This window comes from Triturus cristatus, chromosome 2_1, assembly GCF_964204655.1.
Source record: "Triturus cristatus chromosome 2_1, aTriCri1.1, whole genome shotgun sequence".
Classification (NCBI taxonomy): Eukaryota; Metazoa; Chordata; class Amphibia; order Caudata; family Salamandridae; genus Triturus; species Triturus cristatus.
In genome coordinates this window covers 930,517,630-930,534,906 of record NC_140581.1, presented here as the reverse complement: position 1 = coordinate 930,534,906, position 17,277 = coordinate 930,517,630, and the positions used below count along the sequence as shown (strand labels likewise).

General features: G+C 44.9%; 1 protein-coding gene across 3 annotated transcripts in view; it reads left to right on the top strand.

Moving 5' to 3' along the window:
- Positions 1-17,277, top strand: part of VPS13A (vacuolar protein sorting 13 homolog A) — a 2,314,464-nt gene that overhangs the window by 118,270 nt on the left and 2,178,917 nt on the right. For all 3 annotated transcript variants that reach the window (XM_085633365.1, XM_085633382.1, XM_085633374.1), the window contains exon 2: positions 5,244-5,287. In XM_085633365.1, the coding sequence (XP_085489491.1) occupies positions 5,244-5,287 (44 nt within the window). The remainder of the gene's footprint in view (positions 1-5,243; positions 5,288-17,277) is intronic.

Sequence of the window (17,277 nt, the reverse complement as noted above, 5' to 3'; positions counted from 1 at the left end):
CACTCCGGAATCAGTATCTCCAGACTCTAACCATTCGCATTTCACTGTTAGTGTAGATGGTTTCTCGTGCCCCTCGGGCATTTGTGTAAATTGTGCAACTGAAGTATTTTCCTAAGAGTTTTGTAGTGTGCTTAGCTCCCTGACTCATAAAGAGCCAGGGTAGTCTTGTTATAAATAAATATCCTTTTATTTTCATAACAACTTGTGTGGTGTCCTTTCACTTGGTGTTCAAGGGGTATATGTGATGGTAAACAGCTGGCTTAACACGCCCTCTAGAGTTTAGCCTAAGACTGCTCGTATCCACGCTACTAGGATAGCTGGTCTAAAAGGTTGACTTACAACCAATCATCAATAAGGGTCGTTTGGAATGATACACAGTGATCACTAGAATAGTGAGCACTACATATCAGGCCAACTTCTCACACAGACTTCTAACTTTTGAAACTGAATAGGTGGAGTTCAGGCTCGATCTTTCGATGGACAATATAAACAAGCATTGGCATAGCCAATAGGTCTCGTCTTTGGGACCTTATAAGTGTTTAGCCATGCAACAGTTGCATAACTAAATACTTATAAGGTCCCAAAAGCGAGACCTATTGGCTATGCAAAGCGGCCGCGAAAGTGAAAGTAATCGCGGTAAAGCGCGGTAAAGCGCGCCCGCGCACATGCACTGTAGCTCTAGGCTGGCCTGGTAGCACTTTTTGGAGCCCTCTCAATAAGTCTCGCCAGACCAGCGCATGCGCTGGGTCAGGCGAGACCTAAAAATCAGCATGAGCCATTTCCTAGTTTTTTAGGTCTGGCTAAAGCCGGTGTTAACTGTTGTAGAGCTTTTAAAGTCATGGCCATAAAATACAGAGAGAAGGGGCAGTAGGTTGCCCCCTCCCAGCCATTGGTTTGTTTCAGTCACATTTTTGGTCAGCCAGCAAGACATCCGTTCGGTGCTGAAGTGTCGTTCATGCTGGAAGGAGTTTTTCTCTTGACTGCCATTCACCGGTGCAGCAGTACTACGTGCAATACCAACGCCCAAGAGTCATAGAGTTTATTTGCCGGCTGCTAGAAAAGCAGTGCCGATGGTGTCGGAACACACATTCGTTGCCTCAAATTTTTCTCACTGGTTTGTAGACAAACCTATTATTTCTTAGCTGGTTATAGCGGAATTATTGGCACCCTTCTCCTGAGCGCTCTCGCAGAGCCTGTGGTTTTGTCCAGTGCCAATGCCAGATGACTTGATTTCTGGGGTTACTCTGGCCTGGTGGGCAGGGGGGTAAGACAGGCCCCCGCAGCACCCGCAGTGCGGGCCCCCCCAGGTGCCCCCCTCAGCACAGCACTCTGGCTGCAGAGATCCAGATTGAGCCCGGAGGGGGCACCTCCACATACGTGCATTGCAGGGATGCCCTCTCGAGTTTCGTTATGCCAGTGCTGGTGGGATACAAAATCTTAAAGGCTACACTGTGCAATCCGGACTCCATCCATCCCTGGAGTACACTAAACAGCTTCACTGTCATACTTTATGGCACTGAAGTGTGAAGATATTCTGGTGCTTGTGATACACATTCATTTGGAAAAGCGTGGGCTTACATTGGAAACACGACAGGCACCACTTTGTTATTTTTAGGTCTCGCCTGACCCAGCGCTTGCGCTGGTCTGGCGAGACTTTAAGTAAGGGCTTCAAAAAATGCTACCGCCGGCCATAGCTTGCAGTGCATGTGCACGGGCGCGCGCTTGAGCAGAGGCGTCATCACCTGCCTCGTGTATCACTCCTTTCTCATCACCACCTGCCCAGTGTATCACTCCTTTCTCCTCACCACCAGCCTCGTGTATCACTCCTTTCTCCTCACCACCTGCCCCGTGTATCACTCTTTTCTCCTCACCACCTTCCTTGTGTATCACTCATTACTCCTCACCACCTGCTTCGTGTATCACTCCTTTCTCCTCACCACCAGCCTCGTGTATCACTCCTTTCTCCTCACCACCTGCCTCGTGTATCACTCCTTTCTCCTCACCACCTGCCTCGTGTATCACTCCTTTCTCCTCACCACCTTCCTCGTGTATTTCTCATTTCTCCTCATCATTTGCCTCCTAGTTCACTCCTTTCTCCCCACCCCCTGCCTCATGTAACAGCTTGCTCACTCCCGGGCTTCATGCCTCCATTCCCCCCTCCTCCTCCCCTCATTCCTGACTCTTTCTAGCAGTTTCCATGTTTCTTAGATATTTCTGATTTCCTCTCTTTGGGTTGACATTTTCTTACCAGATTTCTTTGTATTTTGACGTCTGTGAACATAAATCACCGTTTACAAGAAATGCCCAAAACTCTCATTTATTAACACAAGTTGCCACAGTTTCATCTGCCCTCCGTCACTTTAATCAAAATCTAAGCAATGCAGAAACCTTTTGTCATGCCCCCCCCCCCCCCCCCCCCCCCCCCTCTGCGAGACGCGTACACTTCTAGGGTTCATGCAGCCTGGTTAATGCTAACTTGGCGGCCTGAACCCTAGACGTGCACATACATATTCAGGAGAATGGACATTTCAAGGCCAGACTGGAAACTAAAATAAACCATAACAAAAATATCGAAATCAGCAAAATACTACAGGACGCTGCAACTACAACAAGGCTACTCAGGTCTTCCTTTGTTGGGTTATGGCAGCCGTACTGCGGTGGACGCAGCCCAGCCCTATTCTGAAGCCTACCAGGGAAATATCAGTCCTGTCCCGAGGGAAACGTTTCAGGTACTACATCTTGCGGGCTGCATTCCAAGCCATCTTTTTTGCCTACTGCACCACTCCAGACCTGGAGAAGCCATATGCAAATCAGCCTTGGTCCTAAGTGAATAGTAAGCACCCTGCACAACCTGCACGTATCAGACAACATTTGAGGGGGTGGTTGGGGGTCAGGCGTGGCCATGGGTCCATCAAGGAAGGGCAACTGGATACACTCATGGGGTTTGACGTCATTTGCAACTGGGGTCAGTCTTATTATAGCTTTGCCACCTGGGCCAAGTACAACCTTTTCTGCACATGACTCTCAGTAGTAGTGGGCACCACTTGTCCGAAGCGTATCATGGAAGTAGTGTGGGGGGCAGGGACTCTGACCTCAATACACAGACACAATAACATACTGTCCAGCCCAATGCTAGTCTCATTTAAAACAACTGACACTGAACAGCAAGGCAACTATGTTTAACAAGCATTGGCATAGCCAATAGGTCTCGCCTTTAGGACCTTATAAGTGTTTAGTTATCCAGCACAATATCCTTAGTGCAACAACATCAAGTGGTGCATGGCTAAACACTTATAAGGTCCCAAAGGCGAGACCTATTGGCTATGCCAATGCTTGTTATACAGTTACAATTTATGGGCCATTTAGGTTTTTATTTCTCCACAGTCTGCAAAAATGCATTTTTCGCATTTGATAAATGATTCGGTATTTTTGCTGTTCTTTTCAAATGGTATTGTGAATTCTCATTTCAAATTATCACATGCTGTATCCTTTACAGGACTTTGAAAGTATCTTCGTTCGCGCCTCGCGAAATATAGGCCAATTGTTAGTGTAAATTAGTTTGCCCAACCATGGCGACATCTACCTTTTAAAGAAAGACATGTTCTTCGCCAAAGATGTCCGCCTGAATGTGCTTGGTTCCTATTGCATGGAGTCTGTCTGGTCACGTTGCAAGCCGTTTCTGCCGTTGTGGTTTAGATACCAGTCTTCCTAAAACTGCCCCATAGATGAATTGATTTGCTCTGTAATGTAATTGTCCCCCACCCCCCTCTTTCCTGTGTGAGCAGCCTGAGGCTTCAGTACAAGCAGTGATGGAAGCCTAGGCCGCTCGACACAACATTACTGTGGGCACGAACACCCCCTTTTACCCTCCCCCCAGCTGGCCGCACATTCAAGGCTAAATCAATGAAAACGTCACTCGCAATCATTTTGGGACCAAATTAGGCGCTGATTAACTAGCTTCCCTTCCATATTACATGCTGCTCTTTTCAATTAAAACCCCGTTTCTCATTCAGTAAAACCAAGAAAATAATGGCTTGTGCCCCATGGCTTATCTCTTTCTTCTTAGCGAATTTCGGCATGTGTTTCTGGAACATTTCTGAATATGAGAGCTTGTCAATCTTAAATAATTTTTTTTTTTTTTTGTAAAAAGGTTACATTTTATGTTGTTTAATTAACCGGTCTGATAATTGCTTAAACTGATAGGAAATGCACCGAGATGCTATCATCATGCAAAAAGGGATGCCTCATGTGTTCAGAGTCTAAACCATTTTGTTTTTGTGTCCCTCAAGCCATAGTAGTTCATTTACACAGTTCCATTCTGCACTAACTCTTAAAGTAATGTTGCACAAGGTCAAATGGTTTCCCCATTGCATGGTATCATGATTATATAGCTAATCGTATGCATATATTGTTATGTCTAGTGAGCACGGAACATACATTATTTAGAGTTTTGAGCATGTAGTGCGTCAGATTTTTTCGCAGTAATTGCACCCTGTGTTTACATGGAAGAATGCATGTATTACCATGTCACAAATCTGCCGTTTCTGCATGGTCATACCAATGTTTTTGCCTTTTTCTGGACCCTATTTGTGCTGTCTTTACGACTTTGCACTTTACTACTGCCAACCAGTAATAAAGTGCTTGTGCTTCCCCACCAAAACGTGCTTTACATTGGAACTCCCTAGCTAACCTATTTAACTTCTCTATAGTTTTATTGTAAACCGTGCCTTAAATGCACCTATCCCAGGAGGCTTATTTCTGGTCCAGGGAGGACCTGGCTTGGCAGTTCCGGCTGGACTGTTCCAATGAGGCCCAGGGTCAAGCCTGATTTGCATATGGGTGGGTCTAAACTGGGGTGGCAAAGTGAGCAAAAGAACAATGGATTTAACCCAGATCTTTTGACTGGGGGTGAATGTCTTTTGTTTTAAATGCACCTATGGCACGGAAAGTTAAATGTCGTATGTGGTCTGCAGTGTGCTGTTGATAGGCTATATTGTGCATTGCTGTGTTAAACACCCCCCTGCCTCTCTGTTGCCTGCCCAAATTATTAGCCGTGCCTTATTGTTTGTAAGATAATTTGTTTGGTTCAATTTTTTACATTCTTCCGAACAATTTCAGCTGGAATACCTCTACTTCTCTCGTTTTCATTTACATTGTGCAGTATAAATTACTCCATCTCTGTTCAATTGGGTCACAGCCCCAATCTAGACGATAGCCTTCATTTTTTTCAATTTCCCTTTCAGGTGCTGTTGCTTTGAAGAATCTTGAAATTAAAGAAAATGCACTGGTGAGTTTATGCACAATCACCCTTTCAAAAATATTGAATGATTTGATTTGTGCGCATAGTTTTTAATAATTATGGCTGTTTTTTTATGTTTTTCAAAGCGTGCATGAAATGCCTTTTCTCAAAACATGTATCTCAAATCTGTGAACCATTTTTAGGTCTCACCTTACGAGTGACCACTGGTGAGACATACCCATAACCAACTGTGGGCTTAGAGCCAGCCCAATGCTCATCAGTGGTTGACTTTTTGTCAGTCTCCTTTCTAGCTTCTTATTTGATGTCTTTTTGTTACTCCCTGGAGCCCAGCTTCTTTACCATCGTTTTAAATGGATAATTTGTATACATCCTCGGCTTACATTAGGGATTCTCTTTTTATTTTTCTGAGCATTCCATGGGAGTGCATGTGTTTTTGTAGTTCGCCTACCCCCACCCCCCGAGCCCCACCCTATTCTCTTGTGCTCCCCACTCGGCTCCCTGCTCCGCCCCAAAAGCAAAGCAACAGGTATATATTTCAGGGAGTTTGACTAAAGAACTTACTGTTTGAGGTTGTTTAATCTCCAAATGTTGAATGAAAGGCCAGGCCCTGCCACACAAAGGCAGCATTGTGGGTGGCATTAGAGGGGTGGGGCAGGTTGCCGCATTCACCTGAGCTGGAGATGTCCCTGCTTCCAGAGGTCCATAAATCAGCTCCGCTGGCTAGTGCAGAGCACCATTAGATCCCGTTCACAGTTGTGGGGAAAGTAAATTAGGCTTTATCAAACAATTTCGTTTTAATTTCTGACTCTTCATTATTCACAACTAGGCGTCTGCGTTATTTTTAAAATGGATCATATGCAACTTGCCTTTTACTGAGAGTTTCCTGCATGAAAAGTATTTGGAAAATAAATCATGCTATTTATTAAGAAACATGTCAGTGTTCAGTTTTGAGATATATGTGCTTATTTTCCTCCAATATTTTTCCTTTTACGGGTTTTAAACATTTTGTTTTAAACGATGCTTTACAAACCAGCATTGGCAAAACCTATGTCACTCACATTATAAAAGCGCACCTACCTACTTGCTTTGTCAATGCTTGTTAATATTGATATTCATTTTGTAGACAATAAAATTCTCATAGTCTACAGTACGTCTGTGGACCCAGAGGCCATTTATTGTTGCAACTATTGTAGGTGGTCTGCTATTATATCTATATGTTACCTCTGCAACTGATGGGAGGGTTATTGAATTTTTTGGACAGTTTTGGCCTTTGGGTTTTTGCTGCCGTCAGCTTAGATGCCCAAGAGTGCCCCATTTTACCCCTCACCCGGTATATACACAAGCACATCAGCAAGTTACTTAACATGTACATTTCACTCTTTATTAGGACCTTTCACAGGAATACATTTTGCAAGGTAGTTGCAGAATTCATAGATCTTTACAAGTAGACTTAGCTTTGCACTCACACCTCCATGCATGGATATGCTTACCAGGCTGTTCTGAAGCACAAATGAATGAATGAAGAGTTTCGTTTAAGAGCCCATGTACTCCCAATGTTCATTAGGGCTTTTTGGAGGAACCTTACCTTTCTCAGGGATATTCCTCCAACCCTCTGGATCCACTTCACCCCCGGTCAGGGAAACCAGGCAGAGCCCAATCCTCTTTTTGTTGCCTCAGGGCAATATACTCCATTACTTTCTTCAAAGGGATTCTAGCACCATCTGCTAACAGTATCTCATGATTGCAGCGTCGGCACTGTTTCTGCCAGAGATCTAGCTGTGCCAAAAAGATAAGTGGGAAGCTCTATGTACTAATAACTGTCCAGGCAATGCTCTCAGTCATGCATCCTACCCTCTTTCTGGCCTCTGTGCGCATTTCATTTGAAAGCTGTGGGCAGATGTATTTTAAGGAGAACAATCAATAATTATGAGGTGAAACTGGGATCTCCAGCCTTTAGTGTGAGGGAGGTGTGAAAGTGGCTCAGATACTGAACACATCTCATTATACCGGTGTAGTTGGATTAAGTGCATCATTTTGCGTAACTTGGATTTTGCATGCCAAACTGCACTTAAAATATAGCTTTGTTGTGTCGTTGATTTCAAATGAATGCTGTAACAGCAGTGTTATTTAACAGACATATGGGCTGTAGCAAAATATTTGTCCCCCATCACCAGTTTTTAGGTCTCGCCTAGGCAGTGCGCATGGGCTGCATTGGAGGGCCTTTAGCCGTCGCTCTGCTAATTTCCAAGCACTCACTCGTGCTTGTGTCAGCATCCACCTTGCGGGAGCGAGCAGCGGTGCGCATGCTAATTGGCTGTTGCTCACTCCCGCAAGGCGGATGGCACCACAAGCACGAGTGTGCTTGAAAACAGCTGCTGTTACTGCCCCCCTCTCTCACAACCCTCCCGCCCATTCCTTTCTTTAATGCTTTTTTTTTTTTTTTTTTTAACTTTCAGCACGAGGCTCGCATGCTTGTTTTAATAGGTTTTATATTGTTCGAACTCGACCCGGAGGTATTGAAGAGCTCTACATATGCACCACTTACATTGCAAAAGGACATTCACTTGTTTAGTTTTTTAGGCACGAGGAGATTAAGGGATTTGCCCATGTTCACAGGTTATTGAGCCGACGCCGAGATTTGAACCCTGACTCCCCAGTTCCAGAATCGGCAGCTCTACGCCACATCCACTCCCAGGTTTTATCCCTCTGAAGTCGGTTACATGAGAACGTTCAGTTGATTAACAATATATATGTTTATTTGCGCCAAGATACCCCATTGTGTTACAAGATTAAATTGTGTATTATTTAAGCGCTACATCAGAAGGACGTCGAACATAACAGCAAGTTAAAATACACAAAAAACTCTAACTCAACCACTGAAAGCAGACTGCCCATTACACATTCCAATTAAGGCTGCTAGGGCGCACAGCGGGTTCCATCCACATGCTCACGGATATGGGAAAGAGCAGGACAAGCTGCTGCCACTTTCAGGTCGAGACTAGAGCCTGGCAGTGTCACCCAGCGCTTTGCACTCTGGGACTTGTAGTTTTAAACTTGCTGTTATACTATAGGCCAGGGCTGAGGACTGTCTTTTAGAGGAGAAAGGCAATCTGAACAATATCTTCAGATAAAGGAACTGATCACCGGGAGGTAAAACGCTGAGGATCACACACACAGCTCTTCGTGTGACTTTCCCAGGCGAAGTAAGGCCGCGTTATTTTTTTTCGTCTCTTAGCTGTTTGTTTGCCACGGTACTGCTTCTAATTACAGGGTAGGTAGGGCAGCTGTGTGTGTGTGTGTGTTTGTGTGTGTTTCGGGGGGGTTGCTATGGTTGCCCGGATACCCAGGGAAGGAGCACAAGTCCCGTGCCCACCTACGCTGTTCCTTGCGTTGCCTACCTGCCTCAGATGTTCACAAAGGGTAACAATGGAAGCTTTCCACTCTGCCTATCCGTGCCAGCTTTTCTCACTACCCACCACTGGAGACTTCTCGCGTGTCTCATTTGCGCCAACGCCTCCCGTACTTCACTAATGCTAACTTGAATTCAATGCCCATTCGTTCGTTGGCCTCTCCGCAGTCAGCGTTTGTAAACAGATGCAATTTGTTATTGTTTTTAGGTCTTGCCAGGCGCAAAAATTAAACACGCGCCACCATTCCCAAAGCCCCTGTCCCGGCTGCGCACGTCGTCCTGACCCTAAAAGCAGACGAGGAATTAAGACCTTAAAAACAGTAACGCTTAGTCATCTTTCAAAAGAGGTAAACATTTGTTGCAAGCGCGGTTTCCGGAGTTCCTTTGAACCCAGATTATCCTGCTTTTCTTGAGCATGCCGGACCGGTCTCCGGTCTGCATCTAGCAGCAATTGGAAATGAATGAATGAATGAGGAGTTTCTTGTATCGCGCGTACTTAGCCCAGTGGGCGTCAAGGCGCCTAGATTAAATACAGCAACTTAAGACCCTACTTAGTCCTATTTAATCATGAGTAGGCCTTCTTAAAGAAATACGTTTTTAGAGCCTTTTTGAAAGAGTCGATGGAAGGGAGGGTTTTTATCTCCATGGGGAGGGAGTTCCACAATTGCGGAGCGACGACGGAAAAGGCTCTGGCTCCCCATCTGACAAATTTGATGCGGGGGACAGCTAGTTGACAGAGTCCCGCAGAGCGCAGGTTTCTTGAGGGGACATAGCGCGAGAGAAGAGAGCCAATGGCACTGGCAGGACCATCCATCAATGCTCTGTGGGTGAGACAGAGGATTTTGAAGGCGATTCTGTGCTGTACCGGAAGCCAATGAAGCTCTTTCCTGGCTAAGGTGGCAGAGGAGGCTTTGGGGAGATTCAAAACAAAGCGTGCTGCAGAGTTCTGAAGAGTCTGCAAACGGTGGATCAGCCCTTTGTTGACTTCCATATAGAGGGAGTTGCAGTAATCCAGTCTCGAACCCACCAGGGCGACTGCAACCTGTTTACGCGCCTGGGGGGAAAGGTACCCACGGATTTTGTTGAGTACCCGGATCACACCACAGCAGGTAGCAACGGTCCTGTTGACTTGCAGGGACATAGAGAGTGAGGTGTCAAATATCACTCCCAGATTTCTGGCAGATAGGGAGGGGGTGGGGCAGATGCCAAGAGAAGAGGGCCACCACTCGCTCGACCACAGATTCTGGTTCTTCCCAAATATCAACACCTCGGTTTTTTCACCATTCAGCTTCAGGGAATTTATAGTCATCCAGTCTGCCACATACTGCATGCAAACCCTGAAGCTGGCGGCAGATGTGCTAACCGAGGTGTGAGCAAGAGAGACCATAATCTGCGTGTCGTCTGCATAGGATACCACCTCCATCCCCTGAGATTTAATAAGTCTTGCAAGGGGGGCCACATAGATGTTAAAAAGGGTCGGACTTAAGGCCGACCCTTGTGGCACCCCACATTGCAGAGACTTGGCAGGGGAGAGGTGGTTCCCAAGCATCACTCTCTGTTCCCTTTCGGTCAGGAAGGAATTTAGGAGACTCAAGGCCGATCCAGTGACACTCGTCTCCCTTAGCCGAGATGACAAGATGGCGGGGGAGAGGGTGTCGAAAGCGGCCGTGAGGTCCAACAGAACTAGGACCGTGGTTTGGCCAGAGTCCACCTTGCGTCGGATGTTATCGACCACATAGGTAAGGGCGGACTCTGTGCTGTGGTGTTTTCTGAAACCGTGCTGAGTGTTATCCAGGTATTCAGAAGATTCGAGAAAGGCAGATAGATGGAAATTCAAATGCGACTCAAGCAACTTCGCGGGTGCAGGAAGAAGCGAAATGGGCCGAAAATTTTTCAGCATGGCCGGGTCCAAAGTCGGCTTCTTAAGTAGCGGTTTGACTATTGCCTTCTTCCAAATAGAAGGGAAAGAGCCTTGAGCGATGGCCTTATTTAAGACGTTAAGCAGAAGAGGAGAGAGGAAATGCGTCCTGTCCTCCGTGATAGTCCGTGTGTTTGGTGTATATGAACAGTAAAATAGAGCCAGAGCAACAATCCGGGTCCGACTGCGACAGAAAATGGGTCCGGTCATTGGCTTCTTTTGATTTCACGGTGCTCCTCTGCAAATAAGAACTATGGGTAAATGGCGCGTGCGCAGTACAGTTGTTGCCTCTGACTCCCTTAATTGGCAGTTTTTAAGCAGACCAAGCCAGTGCGCATGCAAGAGGAATATGCACTGATGTTACTCGAGCTATAACATTCTGCGTCACAAGCAGTCAATGCTTGCATGGCTGACTCTTCCCATAAATTTAAAAGTAGCTGACAGCGCAATAAAATAAGCATTTGCAATGCAATAGGTCTCGCATTTATGAGAGTCTGAGCTATTGGCATTGACGCGGGTGCCGTTCGTGCCTGTGGAACTCTGTTGTGGATTCTGTGCTCTACCTGGGCGTGAGGGACTGCGAGGCTCCGCGGCTGGGAAACCAGCTACAGCTGCGGCCTCTTCCCGGACACTCCCCCTGCCAGCCCTTAAGAGGACGACTCACGGCCCCCGCTTCGCGGGAGCCGTTCGTGCCTGTGGAACTCTGTTGTGGATTCTGTGCTCTACCTGGGCGTGAGGGACTGCGAGGCTCCGCGGCTGGGAAACCAGCTACAGCTGCGGCCTCTTCCCGGACACTCCCCCTGCCAGCCCTTAAGAGGACGACTCACGGCCCCCGCTTCGCGGGTGCCGTTCGTGCCTGTGGAACTCTGTTGTGGATTCTGTGCTCTACCTGGGCGTGAGGGACTGCGAGGCTCCGCGGCTGGGAAACCAGCTACAGCTGCGGCCTCTTCTCGGACACTCCCCTCTTAGTGGAACACTACCCATATAATCCCAGTTCAGTGACGCGGCGCGGGACGCGGCGCAGGACGTGCGCCGGGCGAAGCCCGGGCCAAGGGCGGGCCCGTTCTAGCCCGTTACAGACCGATTAGGACCGGACCGGGCCCCCCCTCTAACATTTTATTCCCCAGGTGATTGGACGTCGTTTCGTAAATATTGGTTGACTATTAGCTGTGGAAATTATATGTCATCACCCATGGCGACCACACGAGGAAGTAAGAACAAGGCGATTAAGGATGTTAGTAATATTACTGGCCCATTAGATAACTTTATTGTGAGAGCAAACTCTGTTATAGACCAAGGAATAGCTCTTATGGAACGAAGAGTATCACAGGACCTTTTACTGGCCAGACGCTCCTCTATGGGCCTTTATGCAACAGCCAAAACCCCCGATAATATAAGTAACAAAGCATCCCTTCCCTCAGTACGCGTGGATATACATAGCATTCCTAATGTAGTGGACTTGTCCTTTTCAATGACTGAATGTATATCATCTTCGCAACTAGAGAGGTCTCCGATTCTTATAGCGGAGCCTTTGGTACTAGAATCACGATTGCAAAATTCAATTAATAGCCAGACGGCGAGAGAGCATGAGGGGGCAATACCAAAGACGACAAAACCTTCCAAGAGAAAGCATAAGAAAAACGAACTTAAAATAAATAAGCCCACTAAGTCAAAAAAAACTACCCCTACTGGGAAAAAAGGTCCGGGCAAACTTATCTCCAGAGGGATAGAACGAATTGAACAACAGTCAAAAGACGCCTCGTCTCCAAGCAGTCCTAATGAGGATAGCCTGCCATTGGAATTGTCGAGCGTTGTTATTCCCCCTACGACGCCTATAAATTTGGAGCCTCTGAAGGCTGACCATAAGCAAACTGAAACCATAAGGGAGCTTTTTAAAATATATCTTACTCCATTGGAAACTAGATTGAACAAGATTGAGAGGCAACTAACAGATGTGGCGGCTTTATTAAAGATCTCGACTAATATTGAATTACCAAAGGTTCTGGATGAGGGACAAAGACATGCAAAAAATTTAACAGTGGGTTGTTCAACAGTTAAATCGCCAACCTACGCCTTAAAAACAAACAATCTGGCCACTGCTAATATAGAGAACTCTGCAAAAGGAAAAATTAATCATCCACCTGGAAATAAAGATCAAGGGCCAAACACACAGAAAGATTTAATTAAGGGACTTAAACCGGGTAATCCAGTTATAGATTTGCCCCCAGAAGTATCTCCTTATCTGGTGATTCTAACAGGGGTCCCCGAATTGAAAGAGGGAAAAGAAGAACCCTTTGGTTCTTTGAAAAACAAGGTCCAATACTGGCTCAATGTAAATCGACCACTCCCTTCGAATCGGACGAGTAAGATCCTAATGGTCCGTAGAGTTTCCTGGGTGGGGGCAGAAAGAAAAACAACTCAGGGTGACTGTGTCCTGGTTAACTTTGAGGACCCGGAAACAGTAGAGCATATCTGCTCCGGGGGAAATCACTTCGCAAATGAGAGTATTGAAACCAAAAGATTATCTTTTTTTTACCCGCCTAAATCTCATCCCTATCTATTCAATGAGCGTGAATGGATTACTGTAACATCGCTTGACAGAACAATCGGTACGAGGGATTGGGGAAGGCAAATTAACAGAAATCTAATAGATAGTGATAACTGGAGGGGTTTACCAACCTCCAATCGCTATAGTAGTTTAGAGATGGTGGATTGACGCCATCGGACTGTACCTAGTCTCTCTCAGCATTGTTTTAGCCCGACCATCACGGTCAAAAATTTAAATCTTCTGCTAATTGACCCACAAAGAGTTGCAAATGAAGGGAAGATAAAAAATAACCTGCCAGACCCCCTAATAACATCCAAAGTCTCACTTGATGAACTTGGTAAACAAGGGACTGGAACAATCACATATCCTGGCTTTGGTACAAAAACTTTTTTATCTCCAAAAGTTGACCATCTGAGGGCGCAGCCTGACGTGGAATATATTCCCCCTCTGGCAGAAATACATTTCTCTGTGACTAGCCCATCTAACGAGGAAACAGAAACGGAATATAATACTCCTGTGAAGGAACAAAATCCGCATGTAGACTGCTCCCTTAATAAGGAGCGTCACCGAGATTCCGAAAGGGGAGAGCTGGCTCTTTTATCCTGGAATATAGCAGGCTTAGCAAATAAGGTAAACGATCCTATCTTCTATGATTTAATCGAGAAGAACGACATTGTATGTTTGCAGGAAACCTGGGAACAGGCCGAAATTCATCTTGCAGGGTATCGCACGTTTTCTACCCCCGCAATCCAGTCCAGGAGAGGGAGAAATTCAGGGGGGCTTTGTACTTATATTTCCAACAAGGTCAAGCTGGCAATAACGCAACAGAATACAGAGGGACATAACTGTTACCAGGTCTTTTGCTTAACTGTAGGCAAAAACCGATTTATTTTAATAAATCTATACAACAATATCCCGAAGGAAGATTTGAATAAAGAATTTGAGAATCTAAATAATTTAATAGCCCGCACAATTGGCTTGGAGCCAAATGACGTGTGTATCATTCTGACAGGGGATTTTAATTGCCATTTGTGCCCCTATAATAGCTCTGGTATATGCGGAATGGTCAACCTAACTGGCGATCCATGTACACATTTTGAGCACACTCCACTGGGAAATATGTTTAATAACTTAATTTCTGACTGGGACTTGGGATTTGCAAATGAACTGTGCACGCCTCAGGTTTATTTCCAGCCTACCTTTAATGGTCGCGGTCTTGAATCTGTTATAGATTACACTATGGTTAGCACCATTCATAATCGCAAAGTCCTGTTGTTTAAAACATTAGACATCGCAATGAGCGACCATTTCCCAATCAGCTCAATCTTTGATATTGATAGGGGTGCTAGATCTGCCCAGAGCGTAGTGGAAAATCTTTCCCACTATGCTATTTCTTTGGCAAGACAAAATGGCTATGCCATAAAATGGAAGAAGGTCGACCCATCAAACTTTCTTCAGAACTTGGTTCTGGATCAACACGAAAATATAAGGATCTGTCTAGAGATCAATCCAGATCCTAGTTTGATTATTAGTGCCTTTGACCAGATTTCTTCATTTATTGCCAAAAAGTTAACAGGAACTCTACGAGATAAGGCTAATCAAAAAACCATCGGGTGGTTCAACTCGGATTGTTCCAAAGCACACTCTAACTTAAAGCAGATCTTAAAGAAAAAACCTAGGAACAGGTTGGAAGTTGGAGCTGCCAGGGCAGTTTATAAAATATCGTTAAAAAAACGGAAACAAGAGCTCAAGGAGAATGCGTGGAACGCACTGGTAAAGGCAAGCTCCTTGAGAGATAACACTGCATTCTGGAAAGCAGTAAATGCCCCCTTCTTCGCAGAAAGAAATTCTGATAAGCTGGAACCTGCGATAGAAGAATCAATCTGGGTGGATCACTTTACCGAGCTTTACAAAAAAGATATTTCGCTCGCTACAGCCTCCAAACCATTAATCCAGCAGGCTGATATTGAACCCATTGCACCTGTTTCATTTCCCCTGGGGATTGTCTTTTCTGTCTCAGAAGTAGAATTGGCCCTACAGGAAAGTGCCAGAAACAAAGCCCCTGGGCCTGACGGGGTGCCTACAGATATATATAAAGATACTCTCCCTTTATGGGCCCCTTTGTTGACTAATGTGTTAAACAGTTTTAATATTAAGGGGTTCCCATTAACCTGGCAGGAAGCCATTGTGGTGCCCATTTTTAAAAAGGGAGATCGAACCGATCCCAAATGCTACAGGCCTATCTCCCTACTCGACTCATTGATGAAAGTGGCAGGCAGAATTATTTTAAACAGATTACACATCTGGGCAGAGGAATCCGACGTTATATCTAAGTTCCAGTATGGCTTCAAGGCTGGCTTAGGTACTATCGAACAAGGGCTCAACCTGGCCTTAATAACTGGCAAATACACACTGGCAAAAAAGGGTAACCTTTTCATGACCTTTGTTGACCTTAGCTCAGCATTTGATTGCCTGGACCACGACGTACTTTGGGATTCTTTAATAGGCTTGGGTATAGATTTAAATATTATTAATTTCATCAAAGCATTGTATAGAGACGCAGGGGCCAAGGTGCGTTTTGGCAACAAAGGGGAGTGTTCTGCTAAGTTTCCTATTATGAAAGGTGTCAGACAGGGTTGTATTTTGGCACCTTTTCTTTTTAACCTGTATATTAATGAAGTGGCAGAATTTTTAATTAAACAAGAGTTAGATTATCCTCAAATTGACGGCACCCCAGTTCCCATTTTATTATATGCTGACGATGCAGTTATCATGGCCAGAACTCAGCTGGGTCTTCAAAAGGCTCTGACCAGCTTTTCTTTTTTTATGAGTTCTAGGGGTTTAAAAATAAACATAGGGAAAACCTTTACTATGTGCTGCTCGTCAAAGAATAAACTCTCTTGTAAGACTTTTATTGACAAGTCTAAGATAGAACTCACCAGCTTTTTTTCATATCTGGGGATTGTTTTTAATCAAAAAGGTACTTGGAAAGCAGCAATTAGGGCCAGGAGTCTTGCATTTGCCCGTTCGTTAGGAGCAATCAGACAGTTTGCTAATAAATTAGGAGGCAGACCCGTACGTATTTTACTAGACATCTATAAGGCCAAATCCACATCAACTGCTTTATACGGATCTGGCATATGGGGCATCGCAGATTCACAGGAAATCCAAGTAAAAGAAAACACTTTCCTACGCTATCTGCTAGCGGTCCCTAAATCGACCTCCACATATATATGTCACAGGGAATTGGATTTAGTCTATATTTCGGACCTCATTAAAATCAATCCATTACTCCTATGGCACAAGATATGGACCTCAGAAGCAACCGTTTTTAACAGAACCATTTTGAGTGACTGCCTTAAACTAGAGAGATGGAAAGATATTCATTGGATCTCCTATGTAAAGGAGTTCATGACTAACATGGGGCATGAACCTTTTTTTGATAATCCCTCTTCGCTATCTCTGATCTCTAGAAAGGCTTTTAAGATAAGTTGCCTTGCTTTCCTCGAGAACAAAAGATGCCTCGAGGAGAGGACTAAGACATCAGTAACTCAATACAATGCACTTGTTCAGAGCCCCGGCTTACTGCTTTACCTGTCCCCTGATTACCCAGCATATGACAGAATGCTGCTATCGCGATTGAGAACTGGTACTTATCATAGGTTGATAACATTTCCAGCCAGAAATGATTGGTCTTTAAAATTAATTAATTGCCCCTGCGACGACATTGCTCTGCAATCTTCGATACATTGTGTTCTTTTTTGCAAGTATTATGCCTGGGGAAGAAAGAAATACCTGATTCCCCTTCTTAAGCACTGGGGCCTAAGACGCTGCAGACCTGCGTACTTAAAGCTACTCCTGTTAGATGACGAACTAACAATTAGTGCTGTATCTAAGTTTCTAAAATTCGCAATTCGATGCAGATCAACCCTGGATTAACTTTTAATGTTTTCTTCTTTTTTATCTCTGCCATTCCTTTTTTTTTATGATGAATATAACCTGTATGTAATTTGATTGTGTTTTTAACCATGTATCATTAATTGTGCTTTTATGATTTTAATTTTAAAATCGAATAAAGCTATCTTTGACTTGACTTGACTTGACTTGACAACGCCATTTAGTTATGTGTTGTTTTTAAACAG